Source organism: Macrobrachium nipponense, chromosome 6 (assembly GCF_015104395.2).
Source record: "Macrobrachium nipponense isolate FS-2020 chromosome 6, ASM1510439v2, whole genome shotgun sequence".
In the NCBI taxonomy this organism is placed as follows: Eukaryota; Metazoa; Arthropoda; class Malacostraca; order Decapoda; family Palaemonidae; genus Macrobrachium; species Macrobrachium nipponense.
In genome coordinates, this window is record NC_061108.1 from 63,014,403 (window position 1) to 63,035,939 (window position 21,537).

Sequence of the window (21,537 nt, forward strand, 5' to 3'; positions counted from 1 at the left end):
AAGTCATCCATAACAGGTGATCTTAACTACTGAAGATGGAACTAACTTGGTATTAGGTCAATATAGTAAGTCATGCATTATCCTTAAAGTTTTTACACTAAGTGGTTTCAACAATAATTTTATTCTCACGTCATTCAACGTTGTAAATGTGTTTTCACAGTTATACGTTTATTTAACTTATTACTTTAAAATGGCAATACTTACATGTTCTCATTTTTTTATATTTTAAGATTTAATTAGAAGTATTCTTTAGAGAAGTGTGAGCTATACTACATGTTTAATTTGATGAGATCTTCTTAGATGCAACAATTTGTGTCACTGTATCAGTTTGTATGCTTTGTTACTGTATGTTGCGAGTTATTTTCTTAGCATATCTTGCACTTATGAAAACACAAACAAATATGAAATTCAGGGTGAATTAGTATGACTCAGATGTTAATGGTATGAGGGTTTTGCTAGTCTAGCAATATGGACTATTTTTATCATATTTATCATAAAATCATAGAGACCACACATTTAGTTAATTGTATTTGAACGTCATATCCCTTCTGTAACTTAAATAACAAACGCCATTTACTAATCCTATTCACTTTACATTGCATACCAGGGCTATGACAACGCTCGAGGTGTTCGTATCTTCACTACTTGCTTAAGGATTTCATGCAGTTTGTAAATACTACATCATTTTACTATTTTATAAGTCTCAGTAATTTATTATTTTAAATTGTTTTCTAAGTTATTTATTCACATAAAACGATTAATCTATATGATTTTTTAGCGTTGTAAAAGTTGTTTTAATATATGTTTTCTCTATAGCAGGACGTGGCCATGTGCATTTGACTAAGATATAAATTATATGTATTTGACATCCTATAAGTCAATGGATGTTGTATATATTTTCAAAATGTGGCATGTAGAATAACCATTGTAAAATAGAAGCAAAATTTTTATTTGATTCTCTCTCTCTCTCTCTCTCTCTCTCTCTCTCTCTCTCTCTCTCTCTCTCTCTCTCTCTCTCTCTCTCTCCAAAATAACTACTATAGTGCGTTTACTTTTCTAAGATCGCTAGGGTGGGGCCAGGTAGAAAAGGCAGAGTTGTCATATCTACGGGTATGTAAGTCCCATTAAATGCTTCCCACAGATATAATCCTTCTCAGGAGGATTCGCTTTAGACCTTGGGAGTCGAGGGAAAGGGTTTGCTTCTTCCCTGTTAACTTTTTTTTTCCCCCATTCCCGATTCTACGTAGCTATTCCTTCTTTCTTTTTCTATAATTATAGATGCGCTGAGTGGCCTGTTGGCTCCGGTGTTTGGACTTGAAACATAAATTCATAAGTCAATCGATCTATTATGCCTTTGGAAAAGACAACCACGCATTCCTTCTCTTCAGAACATTTTTATCAAAATCATCCAAGTCAGTCACAGGATTCACTTTCTCTTTTCTTTTTTGAAACACTGGAGATTCCACTATATTTCCCGCCTCTCTTGCTTCTTAAGTCAACGAATAGTCCTTTTTAACACTTTTGTTGCTTCAGATGTTCTCTGGATAGCCTTCGAAACATCAGTTACAGGACCTTCAAGATGTTTTTATATAATGAAGTATTTCAGGAAATTATGGACTATTTCCTTGGCCTCAGGTGGTGGGTGAAGACTTTACGGGAGTCCTTTGGGCTGGGCTGTCCATACTTTTCACAATGGGTGATCGAGTGCGAGTATCCTTTAATGATATTGACCATGACCTTTTAAATCCTCTTAAAAACCATAGGTCCCCTGAACTCAGATGTGGCATCGCCGGGGAAAAAATATGCCATATCTTCATTTTCATTAGTGAAACAGGTTTTCACGAAGAATATACGAAATAAGATACTATATTCAAAATATCTGATGCAAACAAAGAATCACATTTTAAGAAATAAAAACTATTTCAATAGACTCCATGAAGCTAATATGATTACCATAACGTGAATATTGGCAACGTATGATTTCTGTACAAGCCACACCACAGCGATCTTAGAAAAGTAAACACACTATAGTACTAATGTTTTTTTTACATTGCTTTCCTCTTCCTTTTCTTTGTTCTCAGCTCTTCCTATTTCCAAGTGGGGTTGGGATGACTTGTCATCTGTCATCATATCTATTTCTCCATCTTTATGACTATCAAGGGCTCCAACTGACCCTGACTTTTCTTTTCAGTTATCTCAACAAAATTCTGTCTCTCAGCATGTCCAGACTTTTCATTGGCTAGATTTCTTAACATGGTTGTCAAATTAACAGTCCTCTCTCTCTCTCTCTCTCTCTCTCTCTCTCTCTCTCTCTCTCTCTCTCTCTCTCTCTCTCTCTCTCTGTGTGTGTGTGTGTGTGTGTGTGTGTAGGGAGAGTATTGTACAGTGGGCAATACTTGAGGGTTTTTGCAGCCTCCCTCCGGCTCCGAGCTGCGACCTCTTTTAAACCTTCTACTTTACTTCCGTAAACCGTCTTTCTACCATCTTGCCATCCCACTCTCTCACTGATGTATTTCATCTTATGACTGCGAGGATATCCTCCTTGTACATCTTTATAAAACAAAAATCTTAAAAAAACAGAAAAAATGTATATATAAAACATAGACATAAGATTAGTGTAAGGAGCTGAGAGCAGCTAAAAACCTCTTTCAATAATGTAGGGCAGATGCTTGCAGGCATATTTCCCAAGTCTGGAAGAGTATAGGGATAGGGGAAAATTAGGACCAATCAAAACGCGTAAAGCTGATCCATGACGTCACAACCCACGCCTTTACTGCCATTACTGCCAGTCACAATACCAAAGAAAAACTTCCTCATTTCACAATTTAAGGATTGTATGACCTATGCATTTTAGTCAGAAATATTTAAACACACGGCAACACTAATTTAATAACAATATATTCTTCAAATGAGATACACCATGAAATATATTATGCATTATGGCTTCTCCCTCTTGGTAATAGTGCTCAGTGCCTGTTAATTCCTGCCTGCTCACAAAGTCAATATTTACTGTATAAATAATATTTTCATCGAGAGTTGCTAAATTTTATACTTGAAAATGCATGTTTAATGCTATTTATAAATAGTTGCGATAACTCTTGAGATGAATCACACAATATACAAGAAGGTAAAAATGATAGTATATGACCTGTAATTAGCACTACATACAGACTACAGATTAAAAGCATGGAGCATGGAACATTTTTCAGGCATTACTGCCTCTTGTTGCAGGCTATAAAAAGGTATTATGAACAGTACTAAAATAATAACTGCCTTATGCTTAAATGAAATGTGGAGGATAGAGTTTCGATGACAAATTTATGCACTTAATTTAAGGCATACATTTTAGCTATTGTGAGCGTGTGTGAAAATAGTGGTATGCATACTCATATACTACCGTTATCCCTGGCTTTGATTAATACATGTTGAATGTTTGTATAAAATTATTTTCTGTTGAAAGAGTGTTTGGAAAAAAGTGTCATCCATATGTATTTTTATTTCAAAGCATATCGCAGTTCCAATAAATGTATGCATCAATTCTGCTCTTGTTCAGCCCAGTAAAATGTCTACTGTAACTCCATAAATAGGTACTCTATAGGTACTCCTATAACTGCTAAAAATATCAAATACTAATGAAATATTCATTTCTGGGCTCAGTTCGTGTCGCTTCGTGAAATAATCCTTAAGTTCATTATTTCTAGGTAAATGATACTAACATTATACCAGAGAAAAAATAAATTCAGGAGGATGTCAGAATAACTGACTCGCTCACCCTAAATAAAAAGAGGGTGTCGGTTTGTTGCTGGGGCGAGTGAGACCACAACCACGAACCTCTTGTCATTTAGAATTCTCCTTCATCAAAATCCCCCTCCTGAGAGAGCTGATACACAGTCGGAGTCAGCAACTACTACTACTACGCTACCCACCACGCAGCGCCTCTGGTGGCCATCCTTTTTAGTTAGCCACTTGGGTAACACGTGCCACTTTTCCTTGTGAATTTTGTGTACTTTTCACTGGATTAACATTCACCATGGAACTTGCAGCTATTGCCGCAGCTAAGTTAATTACCCCGAAAGGTTTTACACTAGTTTTTTGTCAGCCAGGAACTATTTTTACCGTTTTTTAGGTCCGATAATAGTCACCTGGTCTGGCACATGTTCGGTTAGATTCCTCGGTCCCCCATACCGTGGTATCTATCCAGTGTATTTTTACCTTTATATGTGGGTTCTTCACGTGATACACAAGTTCCCAAACATTTGTTATTTTACATCGTATTATTCGGAAATCCATTGCCTATGCCTTAGATTAGTGTTCATGCATGCATGTCCCTTTGTCTAGGTGTCTAGGCTTCTGAGTGATTACTATTTATTATGTCTCTTCTAGTCCAGCCATCCTGGCCGTTGCCCTCCGTTTTACGTGTCGGCTAAGGCCAGCTCCTGAGCAGTCGGCTTGTTTTCCTTCGGGGAATTAGCCTACTTCTCCTGGACGTTCCCTTCCTCTCTCACTCGTGATTTCCCTTTCTTTCTTTATTACAATGTATTTCTCATTTAGGGGTTGCATGTTAAGGGCGATCAGTTTGGCCTAGGCTAGTTTTGTTGCATTATCGCCTTTTGGTCCACTCTCGCTCACATGGTCAGCTCGACCTAGGCTATGTTTTGTTGCATTATCACCTCATGGTCCACCTGCGCTCGCGTCGAGTCACTGGTCGCCCTAGTCCCAGACCCCTTCCCCTCCTCCCTCACGGAGGGGGGGTCTGTCCTCGCTCGCTCATGGTCGCTATAGCAACCATCCGAGCACCACTCCCCTCCTCCCCCCCTTTTAGGGGGGTCACGGGAGTTATGGACTGTAAGGAGTACTGCTGGACCGTCCATGTTCTCTGTGAGCTTCAGGGGAGTTCCGGTGTGATCAGGGGGGGTTGGCCACCCCCTCTGCCCGCATCAGTCCTTCTCCGGCGTTCCTTTTGTACGACTCCCTTTCCCCATTATATATCATAGTCCCCTTCGTCCGCTGACGGAGCGCCCGCTTGCTATCCGAGCGCCCCGGTGGTTGGCGGAGAGGTTCTTCGCCAGCTATTGAAGGGGAAGGGGGATCGGTCGGTCCTACATGCTTTCCCCGTTATGTATCATAGTCCCCTTCGTCTGCTGACGGAGCGCCCGCTTGCTATCTGAGAGCCCCGGTGGTTGGCGGAGGGGTTTTATGATGGAGCTACACGCTCCAAACTATTTAATTGAATTTATTTAGTTTTAATTATGGGTAATCCTCTCTCGTTCTCCGGCGCGTCGTACTCCTCCTTGAAACTCAACTATAGGTGTATGAAAGGTATCTGGTTTATCTAATTTCCCCTCTCCGGTGTACACCGGGGATTTCAACCAGTTTACCAGGTCCCATGGACTCTCCCACACGAATTACAGGGGAGGATTATGCCCAAAAATTTTATGCTACTCCGGCATGCAGCGGAGCATCATAAGTGGTCCTGATAGTGTATAACGTTGATACTTATGTATCTATCCACTTACAGGCTACGAACTGTCAGGAGGCCGGGTGCAACGCCGTCTTCCAGGACCCCTGCGGGCACGAGGTCTGCAGGTCCCACGCTCCCTGTACCGTCCGCCATAAGGACTTGATCGTCTGGCACCACGAAGCCTGCTCCATCTGCTACGAGCTGGTGGAACAGTTTTCGGACGGAGTAAGTATATACGAGCGTAGGTTTTTTCTTTCCTGATATATACTATCACATAAATTTGTGTTATATTGCTATACAGTTCTAAGCTTCAAATGTTAATGGTTCGTCCTCGGGGCTTAGTTGTAAGGACTACAATGACCCTTTTTTTCAGGCTGCCGCCGTTAAGGACGCCGCGTCGGCTACCCTGAAAGCCTGGGTAGGTGGCTTTGGCAAGAATGCACCAAAGGGGCAGCCATATATCTTGGACAAGAGTATAGCTGTCCGCATCTTCCCAGGCGGGAAGTCGACTGGGTGTGTGGACCCCGCCGCGGCAGCTCCGACGATCGCCACTATCCAGCAACAGGTGGAGCAGGCCCTGATGGAAGGGGAGGCCAGGACATCACAGCAGACGTCGCGACGCTGGACCTCAATGTTGAGCCAATGACGGTAGATGGAGGTGAGTTATTGGTTGAGGTAGGATTGTTAGGCGCCCAAGGGCTTCCCTTGGACGCTTCTGGATCTTCTTCACCTGTCCCTTCCTCTATTTCATTCCAGGGCTTCACGGGATCAGAGATCCCTACTAGGACGCCTACTGCCTCAGTAGTCCACAAGGTGAAGGGGCAAAGAGAGCAGAAGACCCTGGAGAGGACGTCGTCTAAGAAGACGTCGTCTTCTTCATCTTCTCATAAGTCTCCGCCTCACCATCCCGGAGCAAGGAAAGCGAAGACTTCTTCTTCGCATTCGAAAGGGTCAAGAGGTAAATCCTCTAAAGAGTAGGTCCGCGCTCCCGCCGAGCCAGTACCTTCCTCTTCTACCGGAGCTCCTACGGTGACCCCTGTCGGGGCCAGTCCTGTTGGTCCCTTCGATCCTGTTGCTTTCACGGCAGGGGTCATGCAACAGGTGGGAGATATGGTCGGATCTTTGATGAACACCAGATTCGATCAGATGTTCGCCCAGATCTCCACCTCGTTGACTCAGTCCGGCCAGTCGATTCAGAATATTTCTGATCGTCTGACGGACCAGGAGAATCGACTGGCAGGGCTGAGCCAAGCTCCTCCAGCCGTTCTCCCTGTAGCAGGCGCCGGAGTTGCCTCGTTGCCTGACTACAATACCCTTCCCGCCTTCTCTATGAGCAATCCTTGGAGGGTAGCAGCCTTTGCTCCCTTCAAGGATGGGATGATCTCTATCCCGGACTATGGAACTCGTCGTATCGAGGACTTCGAGTTCCATCCCGCCGGTCTGCAACCGCCTTTCATGGGATATGCTAGACTGACGGAGGCAGCTCTAAACAGGGAAGACAAGATCCCTAAGGAGACTGTTTTATACAGTCGGGAGCAGGCTCAGAGGGAATGGGTACGATGCCTGGAAGATTGGGATTGTACCAATACCAAGCTCCAGGCATTTAAGAGCCCCTTTACAATCTTTACTACGGAGGAGGAGGCACCACTCCCCTTCACAACAAAGATAGCCGAGATTACCATCCAAGCTGCTATGAAGGATGAGCCTCTCCCTCAGCTTAGGGAATCAGACCCAACGTCCCCACTCTTTCCAGCCTTTGGGGAACTTTGGGAAGACTTGCCAGCGACATTCACGGTAGGAAAGCTCAAGCCGGACTGTGCCATTGATCAGTTCGGGGAAAGATTTCCTAGGTTGCCGGATACCCTTATCCAAGCCGAATTTGAGGCAAGGACTAGGTTAGGCAGGACGTTGAATGCCTTAGTAATGACAGAGGTTGCCGCCTTGACTTACGGCTCGGAACCTCTGTTCAAACTGCTGGCAAGGGACAAACTCAGACTGTACAGTCAGACCTGTACGAGTTTGTGGTAGCAAGGCGGAACTGCAGGAAACATGTCCTGCAGGAAGCTACTATTCGGCATGAGCCAAATAAGCTGCTTTCTTCGACTATCTGGGGAGCTGACCTCTTCCCAGAATCGGCTGTCAACGAAGTGCAGCATGAAGCGACCAGGCTTAACCAAAGCCTTTAGGGCACGCTGGGGTCTTTCAGTAAGAGGAAGCCTGAGAATCCTCCTGCTGGTGCCAAGAAGCTGAAAAAGACCAGGAAGTTCCAGCCCTTCCAGAAACAGCAGCAACAACATTTTGTTCAAGCAGATCCGGTCTCACAGCCTGTGCAACCGGCAGCTACAAAGGGTCAAAACCAGCCCATCCTCCTGTTGACTTCCCAAAGCCAGCCCTCGACCTCCTACGCTGTTTCCCCGGCTTTCAACCCGGTGTTTGAAAGCCAAGCCTTTCAAGCCATTAATAGGTTTGCAAGGGGAAGCAGGGCTAGGGGTGCCTTTCGTCAGAGGAGTGGCGAAAGGGCACCCAACAGGGGGAGACACTTCCGTGGAGGGCGCGGAGCACGCCCTGCACAACAACAGTGAGTTCTCTCAGGTAGGAGGGAGGCTGTTTCTCTTCCGTCACAGGTGGGGATTCAGCAATTGGGCACAAAGCATTGTGTCCAAAGGGCTGAGGGGGGTTGGATCAAAGGTCCCCCTCCATCCAAAACATTCCTTCAATTACCGACAAAGGATTTGACAGAGTATGCAAAAGAGCTCCTTCAGAAAGGGGTAGTGTCAAGAGTCAAGCATTTAAAGTTTCAAGGACGCTTATTCAGCGTGCCAAAGAAAGGCTTATCACAAAGAAGAATAACATTAGACTTGTTCCATCTAAACTTATTCATTCGTTGCGACAAGTTCAAAATGCTGACTATCTCGCAGGTGCGGACCTTACTTCCCCGTGGGGCCGTCACCACCTCTATCGATCTTACAGACGCATACTATCATATCCCAGTTGCGAGACACTTCCGCCCATACCTAGGCTTCAGGTTGGGAGACCAGGCATTCTCTTTCAAAGTGATGCCCTTCGGGCTGAATGTAGCCCCCAGGGTATTCACGAAAATAGCGGAAGCATTAGTACAACAACTGAGATCACAAGGGATAATGGTAGTAGCGTACCTCGACGATTGGCTGATTTGGGCAACAACCGTCAAGGAATGCCTCAAAGCCACGGACAAAGTAATCCAATTTCTGGAACATCTAGGGTTCCAAATAAACAGGGCAAAGTCCAGACTCACACCGGAGTCACGTTTTCAGTGGCTTGGCATTCAATGGGACCTGACCTCCCACACTCTGTCAATTCCATTGGTCAAAAAGAAAGAAACAGCAAGGCAATTCCTCAAATGCAAACAAACGTCAAGGAGAAACCAGGAAAGGATCCTAGGTTCACTCCAGTTTGCGTCAGTAACAGACGTTCTGTTGAAAGTGAAACTGAAGGACAAATCGCGTTTGGCGCTCAAGAGCAAACGTCAAATTTCGAGACAAGTTGTCAGTAATCCTGCAGATTCATCGCAATTGTCTCCGCCCATGGGCGGAGACAAAGAACTTGTCCAAATCAGTTCCTCTCCAGTTTCCCACTCCGGCGTTGGTTATTCACACAGATGCCTCTCTAAGCGGGTTGGGAGGATACTCCCAATTCAAGAAAGTTCAAGGAACTTGGTTGCCTCAGTTCCGCCGGCTTCACATAAATGTACTGGAAGCTATGGCAGTATTCCTCACTCTGAAGAGGCTTCTACCAGCAAAGTACTCTCATATAAAACTGGTTTTGGACAGCGCAGTAGTAGTACACTGCATCAACAGGGGAGGATCCAAATCAAAACATGTGAACCATGTCAATATAGCCATTTTTTCTCTAGCAACCAAGTACAAATGGCATCTATCCTCCACCCATCTAGCGGGAGTAAGGAACGTGATAGCGGACGCTCTGTCTCGATCAGTTCCTCTAGAATCAGAGTGGTCCCTGGACAAGAATTCATTCCAGTGGATACGCCGGAGTGTTCCAGGTCTCCAAGTAGATCTATTCGCCTCTCAAGCGAACCACAAGCTCCCTTGCTATGTGGCTCCCAACCTGGACCCTTTGGCCTATGCCATAGACGCCATGTCCATACACTGGAATCAGTGGGAGAAGATATACATCTTTCCTCCAGTGAATCTTCTATTGAAAGTCCTGAACAAACTCAGGACATTCAAGGGACAAGTAGCTCTAGTAGCCCCGGACTGGCCCAAGAGCAACTGGTATCCTCTGCTTCTGGAATTGGGTCTTCGACCTCGACAGATCCCCAATCCCAAACTATCTCAGTCAGTACAAATGAGGACTGTGTTCGCTTCCTCAGGAATTCTCAAAACCCTAACTTTATGGACTTCATGAAGTTTGCGGCTAAGAGAGATGCAAATATTGATCCTCAGAATATTCTTTTCTTAGAATCAGATAAGAGAGAATCAACTTTAAGACTGTATGATGCTGCTGTTAAGAAGTTAGCAACTTTCCTGAAGGAAACAAACACAAGAACCATGACAGTCAACCTAGCTATATCCTTTTTCAGATCTTCATTCGAAAAAGGATTAGCAGCTAGTACTATTACCACTAATAAGTCAGCTTTAAAGAAAATCTTTCAGTTTGGTTTTAAAATAGACTTAACAAACTCCTACTTTACGTCTATTCCCAAAGCTGTGCTAGGCTTAGACCTTCTGAAAGACCTAGTTCAGTTTCATGGTTCTTGAATGACGTTCTCAAGCTGGCTTCAGACACTGACAACGTTTCTTGTACATATATAATGCTACTGAGGAAAACTCTATTCTTACTAAGTTTGGCCTCAGGAGCCAGAATATTAGAACTCTCGGCCCTTTCCAGAGATGCTGGACATGTAGAATTCCTCCCCTCAGGAGAAGTCTTACTATCTCCAGATCGTAGTTTTCTAGCAAAGAATGAGGATCCTTTAATGAGGTGGGCCCCTTGGAAGGTCATCCCTCTTCCACAAGACCCTTCTCTCTGTCCGGTGACGACCTTACGAGCCTTTCTGTCTAGGACATCCTCTAGATCCTCAGGCCCCCTCTTCATGAGGGAAAAAGGTGGTACTATTTCAATAAAGGGAATTAGGCTACAAATCCTTTACTTTATTAAACAAGCAAATCCTGACTCATTCCCAAAGCCCATGACATCAGGGCAGTAGCCACCTCCATTAATTATTTCCAGCATATGAACTTTGATGACTTAAAGAATATACAGGCTGGAAATCGCCGACAGTTTTTAAGCGTCAACACTTAAAGTCCTTAGAATCTTTAAAATTTCCGGCAATGGCAGCGGGAAACATAGTTTCCCCTGACACTGCTCAGTAGTCGTAGTTGAAGATCCAGATCTCCTTTCTACCTGCCTCAACTAACAATGCACCTAACCCTACCGTTATGCTCTTTGGGTCCTTCAGCCTTAGCTGCTTAGAAGGATATATATAGTGGTGTGTCCCTTATTTTTTTGCTAGGGGCACCCACAACTATATTGTATATATAATATTTGTAACTGTTCGGTGTTGCTCCCCTTATTTTTATGCTAGGGAAGCACACCAATATGTTTAATTGAGATGCTTTGTGTTATTTTTATATATATAAGTTTCAGTGAGTGTTCTTCCTTTATGTACTATTTTATTGAACCTCACATGTATTGGATAAGTTATCATAAGTTAGTTTAAGTATAATTTTAAGGTTAACTGTATATAATTTATTTCATTAGTTTAAGTTAACTATATTTTATGATAACTTGTAAGCTATCAATCGGATTATATTTATTCTTTTTTCCTTTGTTTTATTGAGACCTTTCTCTTTTTTATTTTTCCAATCTTGTGCTAATTCTCTGGTACTATTTCACGAAGCGACACGAACTGAGCCCAGAAAAGGGATTTTGACGAAGAAAAATCTATTTCTGGGCAAGGGTTCGTGTCGCCCAGTGAAATCCCCCCCCAGTTCCCCGCCCTGCAGCCCAAGATTGGCATATAACTACAAGGATGGCCACCAGAGGCGCTGCAGTCGGCGTGGTGGGTAGCATAGTAGTAGTAGTTGCTGACTCTGACTGTGTATCAGCTCTCTCAGAAGGGGGATTTTGATGAAGGAGAATTCTAAATGACAAGAGGTTCGTGGTAGTGGTCTCACTCGCCCCAGCTACATACCGACACCCTCTTTTTATTTAGGGTGAGCGAGTCAGTTATTCTGACATCCTCCTGAATTTATTTTTTCTCTGGTATAATGTTAGTATCATTTACCTAGAAATAATGAACTTTAGGATTATTTCACTGGGCGACACAAACCCTTGCCCAGAAATAGATTTTTCCTTCGTCAAAGTCCCTTTTTAATTCTATGTACATAATGAATGACAAGTAGGAAAATATTCAATAAATTAAATAATCAGTGTTTTTTTTTTTACACAATGAACTTTAAGCAAAAATCACGTAAGGGCTTGCTAAAAATATTCAGTACTAAATTATATTATCACTTTTTATTTGTTTGTACACAATGTGTGAGAAGTAAAAATCAAAAGCAAAATATATTTAGTAAAAAAACTTTTTTATATATTTGTACACAATGAATGACAAGTACCAATCCGTTAAGGACATCTGGAAGGTTTATCAAAACGAAATCCACCTCAAAAAGGCGATTCTTTACTACAGCTTAGCAAGTACACCTTGAAAAACAACCATATTCAGATTAACTACTGACAGGATGAGTTTGTCAAGTAACTATATTTGGTTACAGTAGACTAACTCAGATCACCAAAACACCAATGCCGTAGGTTTCCTTAGGTTTCCTTAAGGGCACATTACCTCTTGAAATTCAATGAATGAAGCTGATACTGTGTCCCTGTAAATAGTAGGGACTAATTCAGTCTGATTCCTGTTCATGGCTTAGTAATGACGCAGTATATTGCTTTTACAATACAATGCACAGTAATATGCATTACTACGAAATAGCATCTGTCCATAGAAATCAGTAGTGTAAGTTTACCACCCCTCTCTATTTTCCCCTACAAAAAAGTCAGATATCATCATATATAATTTAGAAACTCGCAACAATGAAAATATTATTTATGTAGTAAATATCGACTTTGCGAGCAGGCAGGAATTAACAGGCACTGAGCACTAATACCAAGAGGGAGAAGCCAATAACGCATAATATATTTCACGGTGTATCTCATTTGAAGAATATATTGTCGTTAAATTACTGTTGCATTATATCTAGATATATCTGACTAATATGTATAGGTCATACAAGCCGTAAACTGTGAAATGAGGAAGCTTTTCTTTGGCACTGTGACGATCGAATGTAGCTAAAAGACGCGGCTTGTGACGTCATGGATCAGCTCCACGCACTTTGATTGGTCCTAATTTTCCCCTATCCCTATACTCTTCCAGACTTGGGAAACATGCAACTGGGATGCATAAATGGAGTGTTGCTATTGTGCCCCATTAAGCTCACTACTTTGTGTAATGAATGACCACCCCTGCAACCACTACTCTGAGAGTGAAGGCTAAACTGCTCTGAAGTTGCGGAGCTTTTCTTCCTTATTGGAGTCCTAGCCAGCTAAAAACTCCAAACGAGCTTCTGTGCCATTGATTGTGGAACTTCCTACCCATGGGGCCTGCTGGTGTGGCCACTGTGCCCATTCCTTAGGGATTTTTATGGTTGGAGCAGAAGCATTCAGGTTATAAGATTTTTGCTGTTCATGGCTGCTGGATATTTAGTAGTTTAAGGGATGCTGCTATTCACTCCTGGCAAAAAATCATCTGTGTTGCTCAGTTGGGAGCTGCGACACGTACTAGACAAGGCACAAAGGAAGAAGCTTACAAGGATAAAACTAATGAATTCAAGAGAGCTGTTGGTAGAAGCGTGATAGCAGCCAGAAAACATGATTGTCCCTCAAAAGGAATCAACACAACGAATAGATTTGCTGTGCTCTCAGAAACAGAAGAGGAAACAATCTTAATTGGAGACTCGGTAGTAAAAGATCAGGGGTTAAATTTTGTGGACAAAAATTTAAATAAGAGAACATTCATTCTTACTCAGGTGCAGGAGCAAAGAATATAGCAGAGGCTGTGAAAAAAAATCAAGGTAAATAATAGAAAAAGTGTAATCATAGTGTAGGAAGGAGGAAATGAATTCTTTCTAACAGATGGCAGAACTGGCCTGACAAGTCTTGTAGCCAACCTAACGAATGTTGTAGAGAACACCCATGAGATAAACTGATAACAGCATTCTTATAGGTCTACTCTCTTAGGAAGGCAATTGGAATCAATGACAGACTGGAGCTAATATGCCAAGAAAAAGGTGTTAGGCTCGTAAACTTTTGGGACAGATTTATAAGGAATAGGAAAGTATATAAAAGAGATGGAACTCACTTGAATTTGGAAGGAGGAAAACTAATAGGAAACCTTCTCACCAACAACCTCATGAAACAGAACAATCAAGGAAAGAAGATGGAAAGCTCCCAGAATCTGGATAGTAATAACACTGCAGGAAACAGTGACAGTGAGGGAAACTAATAAAGCCACCAAGGACAAAAGAGAGGATGGAAAAGTCCTCAGAGTGGCGCAGTTTAATGTACAATCTATTTGGAACAAAGTAGATCTCTTCAAAACATTGGCAGCAAATGAAGAATTAGTCATAAAAGGCATCAAAGAAACACGGAAACAAGAGGCAACAAGAGACTTCATAGGAGAGTACCACATAGCTGGATATAAATTGTTGAAAAAAGATAGACTCAATAAAAAAGGTGGAGGTATTATGTTATATGTTCAAGGACCACCTCAGTCCAATAGTGTAAAATCACAACCAAGCAAGAAGTGGTTACCATCAACATGAACAGCCTAAGGAGGAAGATAACTCTAATACTGGTGAACAGATCTCCCCACCAACCACAAATGTCCGATGAGGAGCTGTATGCACTACTAGGACAAGAAATAAACAACAAACTGCATAATAATGGGAGACTTCAATGCAGCAGTACACTGGGGCATGATGACCTCCGCGTCAAACACGGAAGGAAAGAGATTTTTAGATTTTTTAAGAAATTAAATCTTTCACCAATGGGTTGACAAATCTACTAGAGGAAACAACATACTAGACATCGTCCTATCTACAGAAGATAACCTAGTGTCTGACCTTTCAGTAGGCGAAAATCTAAACAAAAGTGACCATAAAATTATTACGTTTCAAATTAATGTTCAACATAAAAAAAGATAAGAATATATTAATGAGATTAGACTACCGTCGACAAGACCTAAAAAAGCTAAAGGAGTACGTTAGAAATCTAGAGTACGACGAGAACATAGGCATAGATAAGTACTGGGAAGCCTCTCTAGAGGAACACACAGAAAAACGCTCTAGATGCATACCATTGCAGCAACCATTAGCCTAAGTGGTTCAACAGAGATATTAAAAATAAAATAAGAGAAAGAGACAGATTGCACAAATCAATGAACCCACAACCAATACCTGAGGAAGCAAGCAGGCATAAAGAACTCTGTAGAATGGTAGACAAATTAGTATGAAATGCATCAGTTTGTAAGGAAAACCCAAAGGAATTCTTTGTGCATGTTGATGGTAGGAAGCCAATAAAAAATAGCATAGGTCCCCTAAGGGGCAATAGATGAAACCTGGTGAACTCAGACTTGGAAAAAGCAGATTTATTGAATAAGTTTTTTACTGGTGTTTTCACAATTCAAGACATTACTTCAATACCGGAACCAGCTATTAAATATGAAGGGGCAGAACCGTTGGACAAAATAATATTTACAGGAAAGGAAATTAAAAAAACAAAATAGACAAACAGATCAAGTTCAAATCTCCTGGACCGGATGGGATTCATCAAAGAGAAATCAAAGAGCTAAAAGAGGAGATAGTTCCTCACCTATATAAACTCTACAGAAAAAGTGCAGAACAAAGAAAGGCACCAAAAGGATGGAAACTAGGTAATGTGCCCCCAGTTTACAAAAAAATGTCCAAGAGAAGAGCCCGGAAATTATACAACAATCTGTCTAACGTTGGCCATTTGTAAGATTTTTTAGTCCATAATTGCAGATCAAATTGTGGATCACATTGATAGAAACAACTTGCTGTTAAACAGTCAACACGGCTTCAGAAAAAATTTATCCGGCCTATCAAACCTATTGGGGTTTTTTCATTACATGCTTAGTATCTAAGACAGTAGTAGAGCAATAAATATACTATGACAAAGTTCCACACAAGAAACTAATGACAATAGTTAGAGCTTTAGGAATAGTAGAAGTAGGAGACTGGATCGAAGACTGGCTAACTTATAGAAAACAGAGTCGTAATAAATGGTGAGGAATCAGAATGGGCAGATGTAACAAATGGAGTTCCTCAGGGTTCTGTCCTTAGCCCTCTCTTGTTTTTTATTTACATTCATGACACTGATGTAGGCTTAACTAGCAAGATAGCCGAATTTGATGATGACACCAAACTAGGTGTGAATGCGGTAGAGCCAGATACAGTGGAAAGTTTACGAAATTATTTAAAGAAAGTAGGAGTGGTCAAAAGATGGCAAACACCTTTTATCTTGGAGAAGTGTAAGGTGTTACAAATAGAAACAAACCCTCATGCCAACTACATGCTGCTTGGGAATGACATAGTGTAGAACAACATGAGGACCTTGGAGTCATTATTACCATGGACTTAAAATCCACAAAACAGTGCATAGAAGCTGTTGGATACATAAAGAGGCAGTTCAAATACAGAAACAAGGAAACGGTGCTGCAGCTCTACACATCCATAGTTAGACCTCATCTTGAACATGCAGTACAGTTTTGGTCACCAACACTTAAGAAGGGAAATAAAAGAGATCAAAAGGGGTACAAGCAAGAGCCACAAAGTTAATTCCATCCATCAAGCAAATAGGATACCAAAGCCGACTAGAGAGCCTGAACATACGGATTAGAAACATGATGTCTGCATGGACAACTAACTGAAACATTCAAATTACTGAAAGGCATAAGAAAAGCAGATGGTGACCTATTTACATTACACGGAAACCAGACAAGAGATAATGGTTGGAAACTAGAACTGAAGAGATGCAACACATCTCATTGCAGAAAATTCTTCACATACAAGATATGTGACACATGGAATAAACTGCCAACAGAAGTAGTAAACAGCAACAGTGTGGAAGAGTTTAAAAGAAGACTAGACAAAATCATTAGGACATTGTGAATGCACAGTAAAACCTGCTCCTAGAGATAAGTGAGCACATGCTGTCTCCTTGGATGGACTAATAAGTCTTTGAGAGACATCCTAATCCTTGTAACTCCTTGTAACACTCTCTGCTGTTCCAAACCTCTTTTTTGACATAAGTTTCCTATTTTCATTACCTCTCTTTATCTTTCTCCATCTCTTTTTTATTATAAATACCTCTTATTGACACTGATGTTTCTTTACAGTTTCTATACAATATTCTCTCTCTCAGCACTTCCAGACTGTTCATTGACTACGTTTCTTAACAAGGATCTCAAATTGACAATCTCTCTCTCTCTCTCTCTTTTTCAGGAGCCACAATGTTAATTCCATCCTTCAGGCAAATAGGTTACCAAAGACTAAAGAGCCTGATAATGTATGGCTTAGAAACACGACAATTGTGAGGACAACTAATAGAAACATTCAAAATACTGAAAGGCATAACAAAAGTGGACAGTAAGCTATTTACGTTAAACAAAACTCAGGCAAAAAATAATGGATGGAAACTAGAACTAAAGAAATACAACACATCTCATTGTGGGAACTTCTTTACATACAAGATATGTGACACATGGAATGTGGAAGAGTTTAAAAGGATGCTAGATAAAATCATTAGGACACTGTGAATGAACAGCAAAACCTGCTCCTAGAGATAAGTGAGCAGGCAATGTCTCCTTGGATGGACTAACAAGCCTTTGTGACATCCTAATCCTTGTAACACTCTCTCTCTCTCTTCTCTCTCTCTCTCTGACTTGTATCCACATGTATTATATTAAATCTTTTTACATAAACTACTTGATTGCATCTTTTACGGTCCTTTGTTAATCTTCTATTTTCAATTACATAGTTACTTTTTGTTTGCTCGTTTCCAAGTACATAAATGCTAGAGTAGCAATTCTAGGTCATTATTAATGGTCCTGATACAAACAAGTTAGACAACAAATCCGTATCTTTTAATTGACAATTTTGAGATGCTCATTGCTAACGATTGGATATTCGGTTCTTTGTTATCTTTCTCACTTGTAGTCGACAATATCTCTAAGAGGAGACAGAATGTCCTATTTAGTAAACCCCATCGACATGAATTTTGGTGATTTACTACATTAGTGACCTGGGTAGCAGAGGAGGAGAGTGAGGACAAATGATAACATTAGTAAGACACTAATAAACTGCAACTTCAGTGTCATATTTAACAATATTTATGCAAAGGAAAACTTATTGCCGACATCCACTAACACATAGGTCGGCAATGAGACCTTGTTGTGATTATGGGACATGGGTTCGTTTCCCACTACCAGACATCATAATTTCTTCATATTTCTTGCACCTGGACCTTAAGGCTTGGCAATGACAAGTGTATCCAAAAAAAACACGATTACATATGTAACTGATAAAAAGTGACTGGTAGATTCTACATTACATATACATACATATACACTACACATTATATATCATGTATATATATATATATATATATATATATATATATATATGTATATATATATATATATATATATATATATGTATTATAGTGTACATATCCATATGTATATATTCAGTTTCTCTTAAATCTAGGAACCTTGGCACCAGGTCACTGCCACACCACAAAAAATCCCAGAATGGCTAATTCCACAAACAAATAGCCTAGTTGCCAACTTAGCCTACTACTTGGTAAGCTCTGAACATAACTTTTTATCATTTTATTACTTTTTTAATGGTAGCTGATTAAAAATAGAGCTGATGCATGGGGGTTCCCGGACCACAGAGTGCCGGTTTTATCCCTCAATGGACAGACATGCTCACATGAGTGGCAATAACTAGTTTTGAGTGGTCGATGGAGTGACTCATGGTGGGTAACAATATTACAAGTAGGGTTGGGGTCAATTATGAATTGAATTGGAATTGATGCTAAAATTGCGTGAATTGAAATTGAATTGGAATTGAAAAAAATAAACATAGAAATAATTGGAACTGGTACCAAATTGATTGGATTGATGACAAAAAATTGAGATTAATTGACATGAATTGACGATAAAATGAGGTGAATTGATAAGAACTGATGGTAAAATGCTGCGAATTGACATGAATTGATTGATCCACCCTTATATGTAAAACAAATCTTGTGTTATAAAGTTGGGCCTTTACACACCATCTCATTAAGGCTAATAACAGGAATTAAACCTGGCATTCTTGAACATGACATGTTATAAATAGATATACAGTGGACCCCCCGTATTCGCGTTCTCCGGGTTCACGGACTCACACATTCGCGGATTTCTCTCAGGAACGTTTCCCTGCATTATTCTCGGAAAATTCGCGCATTCGCTGTATTTTTCTATGAGAAATATCCACAAATTCCTGGTTTTTGTGATCAATTTCATCATAAAATGCACTTTTTGTGATAAAACTATTAAAAAAACCTAGTATGAAAATTTTTAGTGGTTTTTCTTAAGTTTTCACTAACAAAATAGGCTGTTTTTAGTGCTTTTATAGGGGTTCCAAACATTCGCGGATTCTAACTATTCACGGGGGGGTCTGGTACGCATCCCCCGCGAATACGGGGGAACACTGTATCTTTATATAGATAGAATTAGGCTATTAAGAACAGAACATATGAATTATAGGCTATTTTAAACTTTTCCAAATCTTACTGTTTTGAGTCATACCCGTATCATTCCGGTACCAATTGGGGCCGTCAACGAGGGGGTTATGTGAGGGTTGAGGTGCAAGAATGAGGAAGGAAGAAGATACTCTACAGGTACAGAGATATGTAGGTCAAAACTACTATCCTGACTAGCAGCTGTCTTGTCATGCCTATGATTAGCCTTTCTCTTCCTATCCCTAACTTATTTAAACGAGAAGACAGAACTCTCCATTGTTTAGTTTCCCAGTTTATGCATTTCTCACATGAGCAAACTTGACCCCTGCAAGAAGTGCCAATTGTGTGCAAGTCGTCAAATATAATCAAAGTCAGAAAAAATTCTATGAGTCATATACTACAATTATCAGTCCAATTATCAAAATGACTAACAAAGTTCTAAGTGAAAAGCTACAAACAATAAGCTGTGCTTCACCAATTAGTAAACAATAGGATACCGGCAAGAATCTCAAACCATCTAGTTGAGGATCGACAACCACTGTCGTCAACTGGCAGAAACAAAACGGTTGAGTCTTTGCAGCAGAGTTGTTCCTCTCTCCCTCAGTAGTGGGTGGGGCTATCCCTACACCAAAACAAAAGAATAGCAAGTGCGGATTTCAAATTTTAGAAACTATGTATAGTTATGTAATTACTTGGTAAGTTATATATACAAAAAATGGATTTAGTTGTCACAAAAATAATGTAAACACACAGTAATTAATGAATACTTCTCTATGAAAAATTCCATGAATAGGTGAATTTTCTGCAAATAATGAGAATATACGTTCCACAGAAAAATCCACAAGTAGGTGAAGCCACGTATCCAGAACCGCGAATCGGTGGTGTAGGGGTCGACTCTATATTATATAATATCTTTTCAGATGCAAAGGGATTAGACAAATGTAGCATTTTCCCAAATTCATCAACCTGTCATTTCATAGAGCAAATGTACATCGCTCTTTAGCAAACAGCAAAACTAAAATAATATGAATATTAGCTGATACGGTAAGTAATGAAAATATTTTGAAAGTAACCACAGAATAAAAGGCAAGTTGGATTTAATATCCATATTGGCAGAATAAGACTCATTTTGTAATCTCACACAAGTTCACGCAACATTGTCAACACACAATAAAAGCATACAGAATGATGGTCTCCCCACAGACCACAAAAGTGCCAAATTATTTATCAAACATAAATAGTTAAAAAATAAAAATTATTTTAGGAATATTTTACTACTTGAAGTCACAGCAAATAAAAAATGAAAAGTGTTCTTAACCAAACACACCAGAAGTTATATCTTAATCTAAATCACTAAAAAAAGCCAAGCCTAGCAACAAACAATTACTGATATAAAATAAAAATACACAGGATTAATTTGAAAGCATAACTACAAACTGACAGTAATACTAATACATATATGAAATACTTACTTGCAAGTGCATCTTGGGAGAGTTGATGTGTACTAACAGTTGTCCAACTTTTGTCCAGTTCTTGAGACGAATGTAGAGACTGGCAGCTTTTTCATGGAAATTTCCACTTTCATATAACACTGCTGCCTCTGCATATTGCTATAAAACAAACATTAAAAAGTATCAGTTTACTTGTTTTAGTTGTATTGCAAAGCTTTATAGAATACAACATCAACTCACTTTGAAAATTACATGTGACATGAAATATGAGAATTTTCATTATAAAACTAATTAGAACATATTTGGATACTTACCTACTGTCAAAGTTAGCTTATAACTTCGTGCTATTGGTGCAACTGGCAATCAAAATAAAATAAAATAAAATAACACTTGGCTAACCTGCTAGGACTGTCTGTGTAATCACCTGTTTCCCACCAGGTGGCATTGCAATGTTTACGTCCTTGTCAGAATTCTTCATGACCACCCATTGAGATGTGGGGAGTCTGGGTGGGTTTCCACTTTACCAGTAACCAAACTGTTAATTTTATCATGAAAATTTTCAATATTTTGAATTAATCTTACTGCTAAAGTCAGCTGAGCACTACATTGCAAGAGGATGGTGGGTTAATGTAGCCATAGAAACAATGTTCAGCCAAGCATAAAAGCTTCTCGACATTCTTGCCAGTTGGGTGAGGGTTACTGTCAAGTACTTTCACCAGACATTGGAACCACAACGGGGTATAAGGCCATCATAGAGAG

At 40.4% G+C, this 21,537-nt stretch overlaps 1 protein-coding gene across 1 annotated transcript in view; it reads right to left on the reverse strand.

Annotated features, from left to right (window-relative positions):
• LOC135216338 (WD repeat-containing protein 19-like) overlaps positions 1-21,537 on the reverse strand; it is a 927,827-nt gene that overhangs the window by 218,653 nt on the left and 687,637 nt on the right. Inside the window, 1 exon segment of the mRNA XM_064251544.1 lies at positions 20,800-20,937. Within this exon segment, the coding sequence (XP_064107614.1) occupies positions 20,800-20,937 (138 nt within the window).